At 49.6% G+C, this 16,157-nt stretch overlaps 1 protein-coding gene across 22 annotated transcripts in view; it reads left to right on the top strand.

Moving 5' to 3' along the window:
* Positions 1 to 16,157, top strand: part of ARHGEF10L (Rho guanine nucleotide exchange factor 10 like) — a 100,214-nt gene that overhangs the window by 37,669 nt on the left and 46,388 nt on the right. For 15 of the 22 annotated variants that reach the window (XM_066637842.1, XM_066637836.1, XM_066637857.1 and 12 more), the window contains 7 exons: positions 654 to 762; positions 2,848 to 3,006; positions 10,258 to 10,367; positions 11,989 to 12,066; positions 12,621 to 12,800; positions 14,111 to 14,227; positions 14,797 to 14,889. In XM_066637842.1, the coding sequence (XP_066493939.1) occupies positions 654 to 762; positions 2,848 to 3,006; positions 10,258 to 10,367; positions 11,989 to 12,066; positions 12,621 to 12,800; positions 14,111 to 14,227; positions 14,797 to 14,889 (846 nt within the window). The remainder of the gene's footprint in view (positions 1 to 653; positions 763 to 2,847; positions 3,007 to 10,257; positions 10,368 to 11,988; positions 12,067 to 12,620; positions 12,801 to 14,110; positions 14,228 to 14,796; positions 14,890 to 16,157) is intronic. The other 7 variants (XM_066637856.1, XM_066637854.1, XM_066637853.1 and 4 more) reach the window with 2 other exon arrangements.

Below are 16,157 nucleotides of genomic sequence, written 5' to 3'. Positions count from 1 at the left end.
GAGTGGAAGCTGCCTGCACTGCAAGGAGAGGCTGAAACATCTGGGAGGCAGCATTTGTTTGAGAGGAGGCAGTCTGCACACCTCTGTGCAGCCCCTCGTGCACTGAACTCTTGGTCTATCCAATATTCCCAAACGCAACATGTTCTGTTCTTCCAAACGTGCCTGGAAAGAGGGGTGTCTGGTATTTTGTCCCCAAAAGAGGACCGTTTTCCTCCTCCTGCCCCATAATGGAGTAGCTGCAGGAGTCGTGCTAGAGCAGGCCGTCTCCAAACTTTTCAGGATGAGGGCCACAGCGTATATTTTACACATTTTCATGGGACAAAAAAAATCGGTTTTAAGAATGAATGAAATTTAAATGTATGAATACGTTTTACTGGGATCTTTTTTTGTAATCAGCATGATATGATTCAGAACAAAAAAGAAATGTGACAATTACAATTATTTAAGCCGTGCTGAGAAATGATATATAAGAAGTAAAAATTTGAAGTTAGCAGATGCGCTGTCAAAAAAGATGAGTTGCTGTGGGCTGGGTAAAGTCTTTTGGCAGGCCAGGTATGGCCCCTGGGCCGTAGCTTGGAGGCCCTTGTGATAGAGAGTGTTGATCTTTCTTTCTCCTCTTTAACTTCCTTTACCACCTTTTGGGTCCTGTGCAGATGACACAACTGATGAAAGCAGCCAAAAGCGGCACCAAGGATGGCCTGGAGAAGACCAAGATTGCCGTCATGCGGAAAGTGAATTTCTTGCACAAGAAAGAAGCCCCAGGTAGGAGGGTTGGTTGTTACTCGTGGCTACATATTGTGTGTGCTCCAGAATTGCCTGTCTGAGAATTCTGCCACCCCCACCCCCCTGAGTTTGCTGTGTGTCTTGAAGGATCAAACTCAGTGTGATGGGGGCACATTTCCCACATGAAAGCTGTAATCAGGCAGGTGGGCTGCCTCTGAGTTTGAAGGTTCCATCCACCCCTCATGGCCCTCTACTGCCAGATCACAGATCCGCCTCCCAGAGTGGCCCCTCTGCAGGCTAGTTGCTGGCAGGCGACCTTCAGAGGTGGCTCCATCATGGCTAGTCCCTATCAGTAGGCCTCTGTGTCCTCCTTGCATTTGTCTGCCCCATTTTTAAAAAGCTCTCCACCATGTCTCACGGCAGCAGACTCTATCCGCATATTGCATGTTACGTGAAGGGAGGGCTGGAACTTCTTGCCCGTCTGCTGCATGGAACTGAATGAGGCTGCCCCTGTCGTACCCAGTTTGGCCTTTGGACAGGGCTTCTCTCCTGGCCCTGGGCTGTTGCATTCTGGTGTACTTCAGAAATTCCTCCCTCAGCATCGTCAGATAAAATGCTGTGTCTTTGCTTTCTCTTTTATTTCCTGTGATTATGTATCTTGACGGTCCCCCTTACGTCACTCTCAAGTGAAACTCCCAAGATTGGCAGAGACCAAGTTTCCAGCTGATTCATTTGGACTCTTTTGCCCTCTGGGTGTTTTTTCATGTGTGTGTGGGGGGAGGGAGGGAATCTCCTTGTGTGGTCATGCAGCCTCTGTGGAAAACTCCAGGACACCAAAGCATGCTGCTTTTATAACACGTGCCTGAAGAGAGAATGTGGAAGGAAGTAATTTTTGAATGCGGAGTGTGGGTATACGCTCCCTCCCTTGGTGGGTGAATTGCGCATACATCCAATGGGGTGGCTGGTCACTGGAGCTGTGTTCTGTGAAGATTGTCTCCACAGTGTAGAACAGCAATGCATTTTTAAACGCACACAGCAAGGATGTGTAGGCTTAAGAGCTGTCCAGTTAAGGCCTTGCTGATCTGTGTTAAGGGGTGTTGAATAGACAGACTTGCTTAACAAGCAGGGACTTGCTGGATTCAGCGTCCTTTGCAAGGATCCCAGCAGCTGCCAGAGATTACCACTGGTCTAGCAGTGGATAGCCCTCCTTGCCCTCTGGGGTCAGTAGAGGAGGCCCTTCGTGGGTCCCCAGCTGTGCCGATTCTATGGAACAACCTGCCTGGGGGAAGTTCTTTTTGCTGCAGAGTTCAAACTTTGCTCTTTTTAGAGAGCTTTTCCCTGGAGCGTCTAAGTCGGTTTTGTTCGTGTATTTCTGCCTCTTCTGAGCTTAAAAACCTGCTGTGGCCTCATTCTATTTGGATTGTTTTAATGTTCGGGATTTTTTGAAATATATTTCATCATATTGTACCACTCTCTTATGTGTATTTCAAATGAAGAGCAGCTCCAAAATAACACAAATTACATATCAAAAACCCTGTCCACCTCCAGCGCCTGGTGGACGAAAGCCTTCTCAGTCACTTCTGAAAGGTGAAGAGGTGCTGGGTTGGTAGGCTTTCTGGGACTTATAGTGAGAAAGTTGTGCCAAGGTAATGAGGTGCAGTAGTGAAAGCCGAGCCTGCGCTCAGTTGCACGTGGAAAGTGTGAAGATCCCCTCCATGCAGCTCCATCTGTTATGGAGAGATTGGCATCCGTAACCACAGATACCACTTCCCTCCTCTTCCTCTTGGGCTGTTGCACAAGAAGCACGGGAGCGAATTCAGAATTTGCTTACGCAGCAGGGGGAAAAAGGAACCAGGAACAAGCAAATTGTCTGGTTTCTTTTTCTTTGCATCTCTGCTGGTTTTTGGCAATGGGAGAGGAAGTCGAGTGCAGGCTATGCTCTTAGCATGCTTGGAGCAGCACTAGGGGCTGTCCTGCTTGGGGACAGAATTGCCCTGGGATCTTGTTTGTTGACCACCCTGTGGCTACGGAGGGTGCTTTTCCATGCTGAACACGTGCCTGTGTTTGTGACAAAGGGGAGGAGAATAAACACTGTTTCTTTTGGGAACGCTTCCCACATTGTAGGCGACGGAGAGCCTAGCTGGAGTGTACCGGAGATGGGACGGAAGCGCTCTCTTTCGTGGACAGGGGAACTCTCCAAGTCCCATAAGCTGTGCTCAGAGAGAGGTACTGATCCAGCTGACCTGGCCTGGATCCTGTCTCGGTGTAGTCCAGTGAGACAAGGTAGCATGGCTTGCTGTGTAAATTAACTGGCCTCCGCTACTAAGGGAGTGATGTTAGAATTTAAGCTTGCCTGCAGTCCATGCGCTTTACTCATGCCTCAGAAGTATTGTTTTCTTCACCCTGCCACAAAATTGGATGTGAAAGCCCTGCTGCTCAGGCACATTCAGTTGTGCCTCTCCTAGCTCGCAGGATCAGACGCAGGTGGTGGTGGTGCAGAGGTAAAGGCACTTGGCATTTTCAGGTGCATGTCAGATTCCTAGGTCTAGCAGTGGGAGTAAAGCAACTTGTTCATGTCCTTCCAGCACAGTGGAGGGAGGCGGGCACCAGAAAGCCAGGAACTTCTGTGAGAACTTATTGTGGGGAGGGAGCGAGATAAGTCCTCCAGTTTTTTAGTATATGGTGGCAGATGTGGAGGGTGCCTCTGAGCACATGCAGAGTGCTGTTTCTTACCTTTCATAACCTTGACAACCTGTAGGCATCCAAGGTTAGGAGAGGTGGGGCTTTGAGGTTGGAGTGCATGGCTTCTCCGTGGGGCTGAGCCCTGGCACTTCTTGGCCTACAGATAAGACCATGGACAGCGAGCTTAAACTCTGGCATTTCTGCATAGATGCAGCTCTGCCAATACAGTGTGGGGCACAATGGCCTGTGGTTCTTGCCTGCAGCCTTGTAGATCTAGAAGAGTGCTACCTAGAAGAGTGTTTGTCTGTCCCTGTTGCAAGTGTGTGACATGCCGATAGAGCAAATGTTTGGTTCCCTGTTACTGTCCTGTGCTCAGATAGACCCCCATCGCCCATGCGTCTCATTCCTCTCCTCCCTCCCTGCCTCCCTCTTTCAAATGTGGTAGATTGTCTGCTGCGTGGGGCAGATATCTCTACATCATTGAATTGAATGAGTGAATTGAATTGAATGAGAAATTGAATGAGTTCTTTGCATCTGTCTTCATGGTAGAAGACCTCGGGCAGATACTGCTGCCCGAACGGCCCCTCCTGACCGAGGAGTTAAGTCAGATAGAGGTTAAAAGAGAAGATGTTTCAGACCTCACTGATAAATTAAAGATCAATAAGTCACCGGGCCCTGATGGCATCAACTCAAAAGTTATTCAGGAACTGAAGAATGAAGTTGCTGATCTCTTGACTAAAATATGCAACTTGTCCCTCAGAATGGCCACGGTGCCAGAGGATTGGAGGATAGCAAATATCACACCGATCTTTAAAAAGGGAAAGAGAACCTTTTTAAACTATAGGCCGGGACCTGGGAAACTATAGGCCAGTCAGTTTAACATCTATACTGGGTAAGATGGTGGAATGCCTCATCAAAGATAGAATCTCAGAACACATAGATGAACAGGCCTTGCTGAGGGAGAATCAGCCTGGCTTCTCTAAGGGTAAGTTTTGCCTCACAAACCTTTTAGAATTCTTTGTAAAGGTCAACAGGCATGTGGATGCGGGAGAACCCATGGACATTATATATCTGGACTTTCAGAAGGCGTTCGACATGGTCCCTCACCAAAGGCTACTGAAAAAACTCCACAGTCAGGGAATTAGAGGGCAGGTCCTCTCCTGGATTGAGACCTGGTTGAAGAACAGGAAACAGAGTGGATGTCAATGGGCAATTTTCACAATGGAGAGAGGTGAAAAGCGGTGTGCCCCAAGGATCTGTCCTGGGACGGGTGCTCTTCAACCTCTTCATAAATGACCTGGAGACAGGGGTGAGCAGCGAGGTGGCAAAGTTTGCAGACGACACCAAACTTTTCTGAGTTGTGAAGACCAGAAGTGATTGTGAGGGGCTCCAGAAGGATCTCTCCAATCAGAATGGGCAGCAAAATGGCAGGTGTGTTTCAGTGTCAGTAAGTGTGAAGTCATGCACGTTGGGGCAAAAAATCAAAACTTCACATATAGGCTAATGGGTTCTGAGCTGTCTGAGACAGATCAGGAGAGAGATCTTGGGAGGGTGGTGGTGGACAAGTTGATGGAAGTGTCGACCCAATGTGCGGCGGCAGTAAAGAAGGCCAATTCTATGCTTGGGATCATTAGAAAAGGTTTTGAGAATGAAACGGCTAATATTATAATGCCGTTGTACAAATCGATGGTAAGGCCACACCTGGAGTATTGTGTCCAGTTCTGGTCGCCGCATCTAAAAAGGATATAGTGGAAATGGAAAAGGTGCAAAAGAGAGCGACTAAGATGATTGCTGGGCTGGGGCACCTTCCTTATGAGGAAAGGCTACGGCGTTTGGGCCTCTTCAGCCTAGAAAAGAGACGCCTGAGGGGGGCATGATTGAGACATACAAAATTATGCATGGGAAGGATAAAGTGGATAGAGAGATGCTTTTTACACTCTCACGTAACACCAGAACCAGGGGACATCCTCTCAAATTGAGTGTTGGGCGGGTTAGGACAGACAAAAGAAAATATTTCTTTACTCAGCATGTGGTTGGTCTGTGGAACTCCTTGCCACAGGATGGGGTGACAGCATCTGGCCTGGATGCCTTTAAAAGGGGATTGGACAAGTTTCTGGAGGAAAAATCCATTACGGGTTACAAGCCATGATATGTATGTGCAACCTCCTGATTTTAGAAATGGGCTGTGTCAGATGCAAAGGAGGGCACCAGGATGAGGTCTCTTGTTACCTGGTGTGCTCCCTGGGGCATTTGTTGTGACATCCAGGAAGCTGGACTAGATGGGCCTATGGCCTGATCCAGTGGGGCTGTTCTTATGTTCTTACGTTTTTATCATTCTGTCTGCTTTGTCCTGATTTGCAGTGAACCTCCAAAGAGTTTTCCTTCTCATTTGGTTTGCCATGTCCTGCACACTGCCAACAATTTTCTGAGTCAGTCTTAAAAAGAGAACTCTTGTTCCCCCATAGTGGCAATAGGCCATTTTTGCATCTCACTTTTCCCTTCTGTCCTGGATTGTGGTTGTGTCTTCCTCTTGACATGCATTCATACCAGTCGCAAACGCTCTTTTTGCTCTCAACCCTCTGGTCCTTTCTCCATTCTGCAGATATGCACTCCAGAGGTTTGTTCCTAGCGATGATTTCCCTCAGCACCACAGATGGATTCCTGCTGTGCTGGGGGAGGGGGCCCAGTTCTTGCCCCCAGCCTGCCTTTCTCTCCCCCTTCTCTTTGCTCTTGACCTGTTTCCGTTCTGGGCCCTCCGCCCCAAGCGGCCCGTGTCCGGAGTGAGCCAGGCAGCTGTTCCAAAATTAGGGAAGGAAAAAGGTCACCCTTGCCAGGGCTGGTTCTATTCCTGTCCGCCTGGTCTCCACCCCTCCTGGGGCTGCTCACTACTCCTCTCCCCCTCCTCTGGCCAGCACAGCTCAAGCCCTCAAGTGGCTTCACTCCTTGGCCTCTGTGGGGAGTCCCAAGGCAGCCCACAAATGGGAACTGGCCGGGTGTGAGGAAGAGAAGGAGGAGGAAGTGCAGGCCAGGCAGTCGGGGCTCAGCAGAGTGGGTTGCTGAGAGGCAGAATGTGGAGGAAGCAGCACCGGGCAGACAGGGACTATGCCGTCATCCGCTTCTCCTCCTCCTCCTCCTCCTCCTCTGTCTCAGGTAAGGGTGCTTGGGATGGGTATTGGCCACAGGGCTGCCACCTTCTGTGTTAGTGGAAGAGTGACTGGGTCTTCCCCTCAAAGAGCAAGACCGGCTCTGACCTGGCTCAGGTTCCAGGGGTGACTGAGCTCTCCCTCCCCATTCAGCCTCCTCTGGGAATGCTCTGGGTGGCCAGGCTTGCAAGGACCGAGTTGTGTTCTTATGGGCATGGGAAGCTGCCATCTGCAGCGTCAGAGCCTGGCGCTCTCTGGGTCCATGCTGTCCACTGGGCACTGCTTAGCAGCAGTTGCCCAGGGATTCAGGTTGGGGGGGGGGCCTTCTTTCCCAGCTTGACCTGGAGCCGCTACTGGAGACCTTCTGCGTGGCATGAGCCCTACCTCTGGGCCACACTGAGGTGCGCCACCCAGACCTGAGGCAGGGTGGGTGAACTCTTGGGAGTGAGGAGTGGGTGCCTCTGAGCGTGTGCTCAGTCCAGGAATGTGCTTTTGGTCCTGGAGGTGAGCGCACTGTTTGCGTAACGTTCATTCCTGGCATTTCTCAGAGTTCTCTTTTTCAGCAGCCTTATTTCTAAAGAAGCGCTTTTGTTGCAGTTGCTGGGGATTCCAGCTGCCTCTTTATCTGCCCCTATGCTGAGTCTGCTGGAGGTGCTGAGTCAAGAGCTGTCTTGCTTCCCTTGGGTGTGCCTGGCTGAGTGGGCGGGCAGGTGTCAGGGGTCACTTGCACCTGTGTTTTGGGGGGTAGGAGGTGGGCAGCAGATGTTTTCCTCCGGATTCCTTTGTTCTCATTCTAAAATGTAACTGAGCTTACTTGCTCGAGTCGCCTGTTCAGCAGGTGCCGCTCTCTGGGGCTCTGCTCCATCGACATGGGCCATCTCAGTTTGGCTCTGTGTCATAGATGTGCATGTGTGGAGGAAGCTGGGTGAGCTGTTCTGATTTGGTGCCTCTGATGCCTTCTAGTTGTCTACAGAATTTTTTTTTTTGGGGGGGTGGAAGTTCTTCGGTTTTGCTCCTTTCTTGAAGCCACCTGAGTTGAAGCTTTCAGGAATAAATACTGTAATCTCTGCTTCTGAATCGCTGGTGAAACTGGGGAGTGGAAAAAGCAGCCTGTAAGTGCTGAGTCAGGTTGTTGTCTCTCAGGCCCGGCACTCTCTGACTCACAACTTCGCAGGCAGAGGACTTTCCTGGCTTTGCTTCCAGGGAGCCCATTAACTGGCACAGGGTTTGACTTACAGAATTTGCTGCCACAAGACCTTGGATGGCTTTAAAAGAGGATTAGACTCTGTGTTTGTGGAGGAAGAGGAGCCAGAGGTCAGCCCTGTGTCCAGAAGCAGTCCAGCTCCATGCCAGTTGCTGGGAGAGGGCACACCATTGGAGAGGAGGGCTGTGACATTCTCTGCCCTGCTTGCCTAGAGTGTCCTAGAGGCATCTGGCTGTTGGGAGGGGCAGGGTGCAGGCCTCAGCAGGCCCACTGTGGTTTGTTGCAGCAAAGTTGCTCCTGTGCTCTTCAGCGAGCCTGCCAGCATTAGTTGCAAGGGGCTGGAACCTCCATAGTGGAAGGCAGTCTACATCCAAATACTCGCTGAGGAAGGCTTGCGTCTTCATGCCCTGCTTGTCCAGCATCCTGGAGCTTCTGTAGAAAAGTCCACATCTCCAGGTCCACCTGGCATGGGGTGGACTGGGTGGCACTTTGGATTCAACCCTGCAGGCCCTTGCCCGATGGAGTTACCTGGGGCTGGAGTCCCAGCTGGAAGCCTCTGTGTGGAATGCGGATGTCCAGCTACTGAGCTCTGATCCTGGCCCTGCTCTCGTCTTGGGGCCATTTGAAATTTGTCTCCTGGTGAAACATGTTACATGGTCTGCTGCCGCTTTGCCAGCTGCTGTCTAGCCTGACGATCACCAGTACTTACTTTCTAAGTTTGCTTGGATTACACTGCTTCATCCTGGCTCTGACCTTGAAGCCCTCCCCCCCACCAAATCCTTCTGTGTGTTTTGGGAAAGCAGAGTCTGTCTTTATGTGTGTTTACCCTGTGGAACTTCTTGCCACATGATGTACCTGTCCTTGATGGAGACTAAAGACCTGGGTTTCTCAGCAGGTATTTTCTGGGCTCTCCAGGTGTGCGTTGTGTGTGTGTGTTTAATTCAGTTTTGTAAACCACTTTTGAGTCCCCTAGTGGGAGAAAAGTAGGGTATAGTTTGGGGAGAAGGGCGGCATATAAATAAAGTTTAATAATAATAATAATAATAATAATAATAATAATAATAGTTAAGAAATGTAATCTGCACATGTTCAGAGGCGCTGTCTTCATGTTGGGCCTTGACACTTGGATGTAGACTGGCAAGTAATCACCCTTCTCCCCTTGGAGTCTGTGGATGTTCAGAGCCTCCCTGTGAGTTGTGAGCAGGAGGACCTTTTGCGGTGCTCTGGGAGGCACCTGGCTAGTGACCAGATGATGGACCTTTGACATCAACCCTTCCCTCCCCGTGCCTGGGTATGTTGAAGTGTCTTTCCTGTGCTCATTGAAACTGGGCGGGCCACAGTCTTCACCGGGTTGCTGCCAGGGTAAAACAAACAGGAATTGCAAAGCATTTTGGATGCTGGCGAGGGCAGTAGAAATGGCTGTGACTGTATTGCGGAGGAATTCTGCTAGTGGGTGGGAAAACATGTCCCTTTTGCTAGCAGTTATATGAAGATGGCTGTGATGATGATGTTGCCCCTGAGATAAAGGGACGGTGTGGCTCCTTTTGTGTGGGGCACGACTCTCTCTCTCAAAAGCATCTCGAGAACTGGACCCAAAAGGGATTCTGAGTGGAGGCATTTGGTGTCAGGACTCTGCTTTTCTGAACCTCGAGTCATTTGTGCGCCATTAATGCTTTGGGCATTCTCTGTCCCCAGATGTGGAGGCTTAATACACTTTCAAAGGTGATGCTTTTTAAAAAGTGAAGTACTGTAGTAGGCAGATGCAGTTGGAATCATCTGTGCTTGGATGTGGAGCTCCTGTTGGTAGCTTTCTGCCTTCCTGTGCACTTTGACAGCTTCTCAGCCCCTTCCAGCCCTCGGAGTGAGGTCATCCCCTTTCTCCCTCCTCCGGGCTCTGCCTCCGTCCATCTTCTCTTCAGCCTTTCTCCTTGTTGTCTGTTCTGCTCCTGCTTTCTGTCAAGCCCCCTTTTCTGTCCACTGCTTCTACTCTTGGCCTATCTGTCCCTTGGTTCCTCCACCTTCCCTCCCCCCCCCCCCCAGAAATTGCGCTGATTTTCCACACTCCACAGCCAGCCCTCCTGTCCCATCTTCTCAACCCCTGGCTAGAGGAGCACATGGAGAGGGTGCTGGTTTTTAGAGAGGTGCTCTGTCTTGAGCCTTTTAACCCATTTTTGCCTGGTGTACACTTTTGGTCCCTGTTGCCTATATGCATTGTTGGGCAGAAATGACTTTTAAAAGGTGTTCGAAATGTTCCATGAAGACTAGAAGCTTCTTTAAATGTGTGGAAGGCAGCAGCTGAAATTAAGGTGTCACTCATATTTGTGGACTGGTAGCTCTGGAATGTGAGTGTGGTGTGTGTGAGCAGCAGCTGGACACACCTACAGGAAATTCCTTGCCTGCAGGAGCCGTCAGCGCATCTCTGTTGCCCAGCTGGTCCTTGAGTCCTGCCAGACGAGTGCTTGGGAGGGGGTTAATAATTATCTCTCTTATCTGCGTGTTCCCCAGGCGATTCTGAAGAGGAGGAGATGGGGTTCCTGGATGGGGTCGCTGTTGTGGATTTGAAGCAGCCACTTCCTGAGCTGGGTCCTATGCCAGAAGGGCTCACCCCCCAGCAGGTTTGTGTTGGGGCTGTGACTGAAATTGTTTGTGTTCTCCCCACTCCTGAGGAGAGGGCACCGATGCCATCACAGAGGTATGCCCAAAGGTATATAGACAAAAAATGATAAAGTCGTGGGCCGAGAAGACTTGAAGTGCAAGAGCGAATTCCCTGTGACACTTCCATGCACAAGTTAAATGCACTCAAGCCAAACCGAGTGACCTTTCTCGCAGCTGGGATTGGCAATAGTGAGTCAACCTTCTAACTTCCAGTGGGGTAGTTGGTCTTTTGCACCGTCTTGCTTGTTTGAACCTATGTGAGGTGTCAAAAGAACTGTGATCTTGGTTGAATCCTATATGAATACATGAAGGTTAAGCCTTATCTGGGCTTTTCTGAAATCCAGAAATTTTGTCACTGAGTACTGAGGGGTGAACATTAGAAGGTCTTGTGCTCTTTCCCACACACAGTGCAGGTACAGGTTGTAAGTTCTGTTCTCTACTCTGTGGTGTGTACCTGTACAGACATTGTAGGAAAATGTCAAACAGACCAGCAGACACCTGTATGGGTAACAGTGAAAAGAGCAAGAGGAAGCATTTCTCATTGTATTAACGCAGTTATTCCAAAATACAGACAAATCCAAAATCCAGACTCTCCCCGTTCCAAGCAGTCCAGATAAGGGATAATCAATGTATAGAACCAAACTCTAGCTTAGCCATGTTAAGAATGAACAAAGTGTAGGATTGCAGAGAGCACAAGATGTGCAGACGTGAAGATTTCTGTGCCGCTTTGAAGGCTAGTGTGCTTTGAAGAGACTCCAGTCTTAAAAAGCATGACTGTGTTTCTCTTTGCCCTGCAATGGCAGCAGGCCCTCCCCCTTCTTCTCTATTCCTTCATGCCAGGCTTGAGCACAGGAGAGGCTGGAGTCTGCCTGTTCTAAAACTGTCCTGTGGCAGCAACAGTCCAGGATTGCTGACCAAGGCGGTGCCAGTGCTGAGCTCATCCTCCAGCACAGGGATGAGGGTGGCCAGATCTGGTGCTGGGAGGAGGAGTGACTGAAGAACTACTGAAGAGCAAGCTAATGGATTGGAGGGATCTTTTTGAGCATGACAGGACAGGGAGACCCTAGATGCTTTCCTTCTCTTTGATCTGCAAGAGTTCTTAAACAGGACCTGAGCCAACAGCTGGGCACGGCGGTAGAGGAAAGCCTTCCAGATATTTGGGGGCCTGTGTTAATAAGAGTTGTTCAGAAGAGTAAGTTTAGGCTAGAATTTGGCACCAGGAAGCTGTTTTCTTGGATTAGCACCAAAAGAGGGTACCTGTGGGAATGGTGCTCAGCCTTCTTCCTGCTCCTTCTGCACATTTAGGGAATGGGGAGACAGAGCAGTGGCAGGTTTCAGCCCAGGCATCATATGGCAACCGTAACACAGGAAAGCAGGCCTAAGCTAGTGATTATGCACCATATCTTGTGGCAGTGAGTTCCACAGTAGTTCTGCATTGTACAGAAAAAAATGTATATCCTATACAAATCACTGGCCCCGTTTGCCGTTTCATAGTTTGGCTATTTCTATAGTAAATTCTGCTCGCCCCTCCAGAAGACTTCCGCCTAATTTTATGCTCTCTTCTGTTCCTGCATGCGACAGGTGGTGCGGCGTCACATCCTTGGCTCCATTGTGCAGAGCGAGGGGAGCTACGTAGACTCCTTGAGGCGGATTCTGCAGGTCAGTCTCTTATTTCTCAAGTGGCTGATTCTGCCTTGCCTTCCTCCAGCCCAAGAAGTGGCTCCTGCTCTTTGTCCCCCAGAATTCCTATTCAGGGATAGACTGCCCCTGAATATGGGGTCTTGAATATTGGCAAACTGTCATTGCCGATAGCCTTAGGGAGATCTGTCCTTTGAAGGCCCATCGGTATTTTCCTGCTGGATCAGACCCAGAGTCCATCACTTACGTGAGAGGGAAAAATGCCCTTTTACTACAAACGCTGTGGTTTAGGAGGTCTAGAAACACAAGAATTCTGTGACGTTCAGCCAGATGACGAAGGCTTGCTTGCACTTTCATTGAGCAATGCAAACTGTGAAATAACTGGCATTGATAAAGGAAAATACCCAGATGTTCTAAAAGTGATTACTTGTCATAAGTTTGTTCAACCGTTTGTGTAATGACAAAGTCAAGGTCACTTTACAGAGGAACTGGGGGCCATTGGGGGGGCAGAGGAGGAAAAGGGAGTGTTCTGACTGCCTTGTGTGCCTGTATATCCCCTGCCTGTCTACTGCCAGGATTACAGAAATCCTCTGATGGAGATGGAGCCCAAAGTTCTCAGTGCCCGGAAATGCCAAGTTGTCTTCTTCCGAGTCAAGGAGATCCTCCAGTGCCACTCCATGTTCCAGATCGCTTTGTCGTCACGTGTGGCTGAGTGGGACGCCACGGAGAAAATCGGTGATCTCTTTGTGGCCTCAGTGAGTCCTCCCGTCACGGCACTCAGGTTTACCACCAAATGTGGCTGAATGGAATGGTGTTTCTGATAGGTGGATGTGGGTGTGCACCCCTCTAATATCTTGCAGACCTGTAGTTTCTCTGGAGCTTCCCTGGATGTACTGCAGTGCTTTGTAAGAAACCATCGGACTGAAGGGAGAAAAAAGGTCCTTGGGATCTCTACAGCCCAGGAGGTCTGGAAAGCAGGCATCCCAATTTCCTTGCAGTTTAGCCAGGTGGGAGGGCTTGCCTGGAATTTCATCAAATCAGGGGTGTCCAAACTTTTTGGCAGGAGGGCCGCATCATCTCTCTGACACTGTGTCAGGGGCAAGGAATAAAAAAGAATTAACTTACATTTCAAATTTGAATAAATTTACATATATTTACATAAATGACTATATTAGAGATGGAACTTACATGAATGAATGAAGGCTTTGCAATAGCTCAAGGCCTATAAAAGGCCTTGCACAAAGCAAGACTTACCTTTCCTTCGCCGCTGCTGCTCCATCATCATAGACAGGAAATAGCAAGCAGTGGAGGGAGCCCTTGTCCCACAGCTCATGTAAGAGGTCAAAACAGTCGCCCTCACACTCAAAGCAGTTGCATCAGGCCAGCGCGGGCTCCAGCAAGTCTCCTGAGGGCCAGAGGCTCATTGGAGATTGGAGGACTCCCCACAGGCTGGATTGGGAGTCCTCGAGTGCTGCAAGTGGCCCCTGAGCCGAGTTTAGGCACCCCTGCATCAAATAATGATGACAGTTGTAACTGAGAATTGCACAGCTCTCAGTGAGAGAAATGACCAGCTTCAGAGGTCTTCAGGCTTCCCATCTCTGTAGGATGCAAGTCAGTATTGGGCCTGACTTTGCATCTTGTCTGGACTACTGTAATGCACTCTACATGGATCTGCCCTTGAAGACTTTCAGTTGATGCAGAATGTTCTCTGAGGTTTGCTGGCTGGAATTGTCCAGTGCTGTGAAATTTCCTTTCTTGTGGAGCCTGACTGGCTTCATCACTGTCAGTGTTTAAAAGCCTAGATCAAGATCTTTCTCTTTCATTTGGCCTTTTGTCAGTTGCTGTGCTTTGTAGTTTTATATTTGCCTTTTGGGCTCCTTGCTCTGCTGTAACTAATGGTTGTGAAATTGTTTTACAATTCTTTGGTTCTCTTCTGTTGTGTAAGCTGCCTTAGCTTTTTCCTTGATGGAACAGAAAGGCAGCAAACAAATATTAGAGGAATACAGTAAGAAATCACTTTCTCTCTCTCTCCCTCCCCAATCGGTGGTTGTTTTCATCCATCAAGTTTTCCAAGTCCATGGTGCTGGATGTGTACAGCGAGTATGTCAACAACTTCACGAGCGCCATGTCCTTGATCAAGAGAGCCTGCCTCACCAAGCCTGCCTTCCTGGAGTTCCTCAAGGTCAGGAGGGGGACTGGCTGGGTGCGAGAATAGCCATGGCCATGGGGATGCTTCTGGTACCGGGAATGTTGATTCTCAAGGTCCCAGGGTTTGGTTTAGCACTTGGTTAAGGTCCGCATCCATTAAAGAACTCTTAGGGCCCATCGTATCTAATTTCATCCTATCAATGCAGCCTATCAGTACTACTCGTATCTTCTGAAGTGAATTTCCATGAGTCATTTTAGAGAACATGGGTCTCCAGGTGGCTGGAAGAGACCAACTTGGGTTAGAGGTGTACTTTTGCAGATTGGACCTGGGTTTGCTAACTGGGCAGCCCTGAGCAAGCTTGCTCAGCCCTGGCTTTCCATCTCTGTGAAATGGAAATATCATTGACCTGCTGCACAGTGCGATAGTGGAGGTGAATGTGGCAAAGTGTGTAACGTACCTGGGGTGCCAGCAGTGTGTCCGGCTAGCAGCAGCTTGTTACCAGAGTAGAGTTTGAGCTGGGCAGGCAAACGGACTGGAGGGTATCACAAGGGCAAGCAGGCTGAGAGGTGAGTGCTAACTGAGCGTGTTTCTCCCCTTGGCAGAAGAGGCAGATGGGCAGTGTGGACCGGGTCACCCTCTACGGCTTGATGGTGAAGCCCATCCAGAGGTTTCCCCAGTTCATTCTTCTGCTGCAGGTACGTTTCCACCTGACTGCTTTGCTGATTCTGCAAAATTGGGCTAGTGAGGAAACCAAAGTGAGAAGGGGCTGGGCAATGGTGTGGTGGCAAGTACCTGAGCACAGGAGTTGGTCATGACTGGGCTCCTGGAACCACAACCTACTTGAGGCCACACTAGAAAAATCAGGTCTACGTTCATTCAGGTGTTTTCTGCTCCTGCCGCCTATTTCTAGTTTAAAGGTTATTCAAAGATGTGTCTTGTTTTATCTCTTGTAGCAACAGCTTTAAAACATATGGAAAAACAAATGGAAAGGTGGGATTAAAACAATCCCAAATAAATTTAAAAGGGATGTCGCGGAACCATCCTATGCTTAAAAGCAAGTGTCATAATAATAATAATATTAATAACTAATAGCTAGGTATTTATTTACCGCCTTTCTGGTCATCGGATTACTCCTCTGACTTTATTCAAGGCGGTTTACATAGGCAGGCGTTTCTAAATCCCTCAAGGGGATTTGTACAATCATGGAGGTTCTCTCTTTCAAGAACCAACAACACTTCAGAATGGATCTTCTTGGTTTGGTCTCGCTTCTGGCCTCCAGTTCTCCCAGCAGGCTGACAAGCAGCTCCTTCTCTCACACGGAGGGCAGCCAAGAAGCTTCTTGCTCACACCCAGAGCAGGCGGAATCGCTCGGCTGGGCTTGTCAGCTGCTTCAAGGTCTTGCCATTCTCAGCCGTTCAGGGAGCTGCCGGTGCCCTCGAACCGGCGACCTTCTGATGTTACCTTCGGGCTAACGGAGGCTCTACCCTCTAGACCAGACCTCCTGCCCATTATTTCACCGGCATATGTTCTCCTGAAGCCCCCAGCCAAGGAAATGAAGTGACAAGCCCCCTCCCCACCCTTATGTACGTAGGGACACAATCTAGATTTACCTTCTCTACCCCTTCCATCCATTTGCATCCACTCCCCTATCTGTCATTCAACTGCATTTGGGGATGGGGCAGGCTGGTGCTTAGGCAAATGTCTTGGTTTGCCTTCTGCTGAGCCTGACACTTCTTCTAGTTCAAAGGCAGTGCCTGAGTGCTTCTGTTGTAGCAGAAGGTCCCGGTGCTGAGTTCTACCTCCCCCCCCCCACTCCCCTGGAGCAGGGAAGGGACAGAATTGATGGGCTAGTTTGCTCGATGTGGTGTGTTGAGAGCATGGAGGGGGTGGAATCGGGCCCATGGCAACACAGATGCCGCATGCTGGTTCCTGGCTTGTAATTCCATGCGCTGAACAGTCCCTG

This window comes from Tiliqua scincoides, chromosome 9 (genome assembly GCF_035046505.1).
Source record: "Tiliqua scincoides isolate rTilSci1 chromosome 9, rTilSci1.hap2, whole genome shotgun sequence".
NCBI lineage: Eukaryota > Metazoa > Chordata > Lepidosauria > Squamata > Scincidae > Tiliqua > Tiliqua scincoides.
Note: the sequence above shows the minus strand (reverse complement) of the source record. Positions and strands in the feature narration are given on the sequence as shown.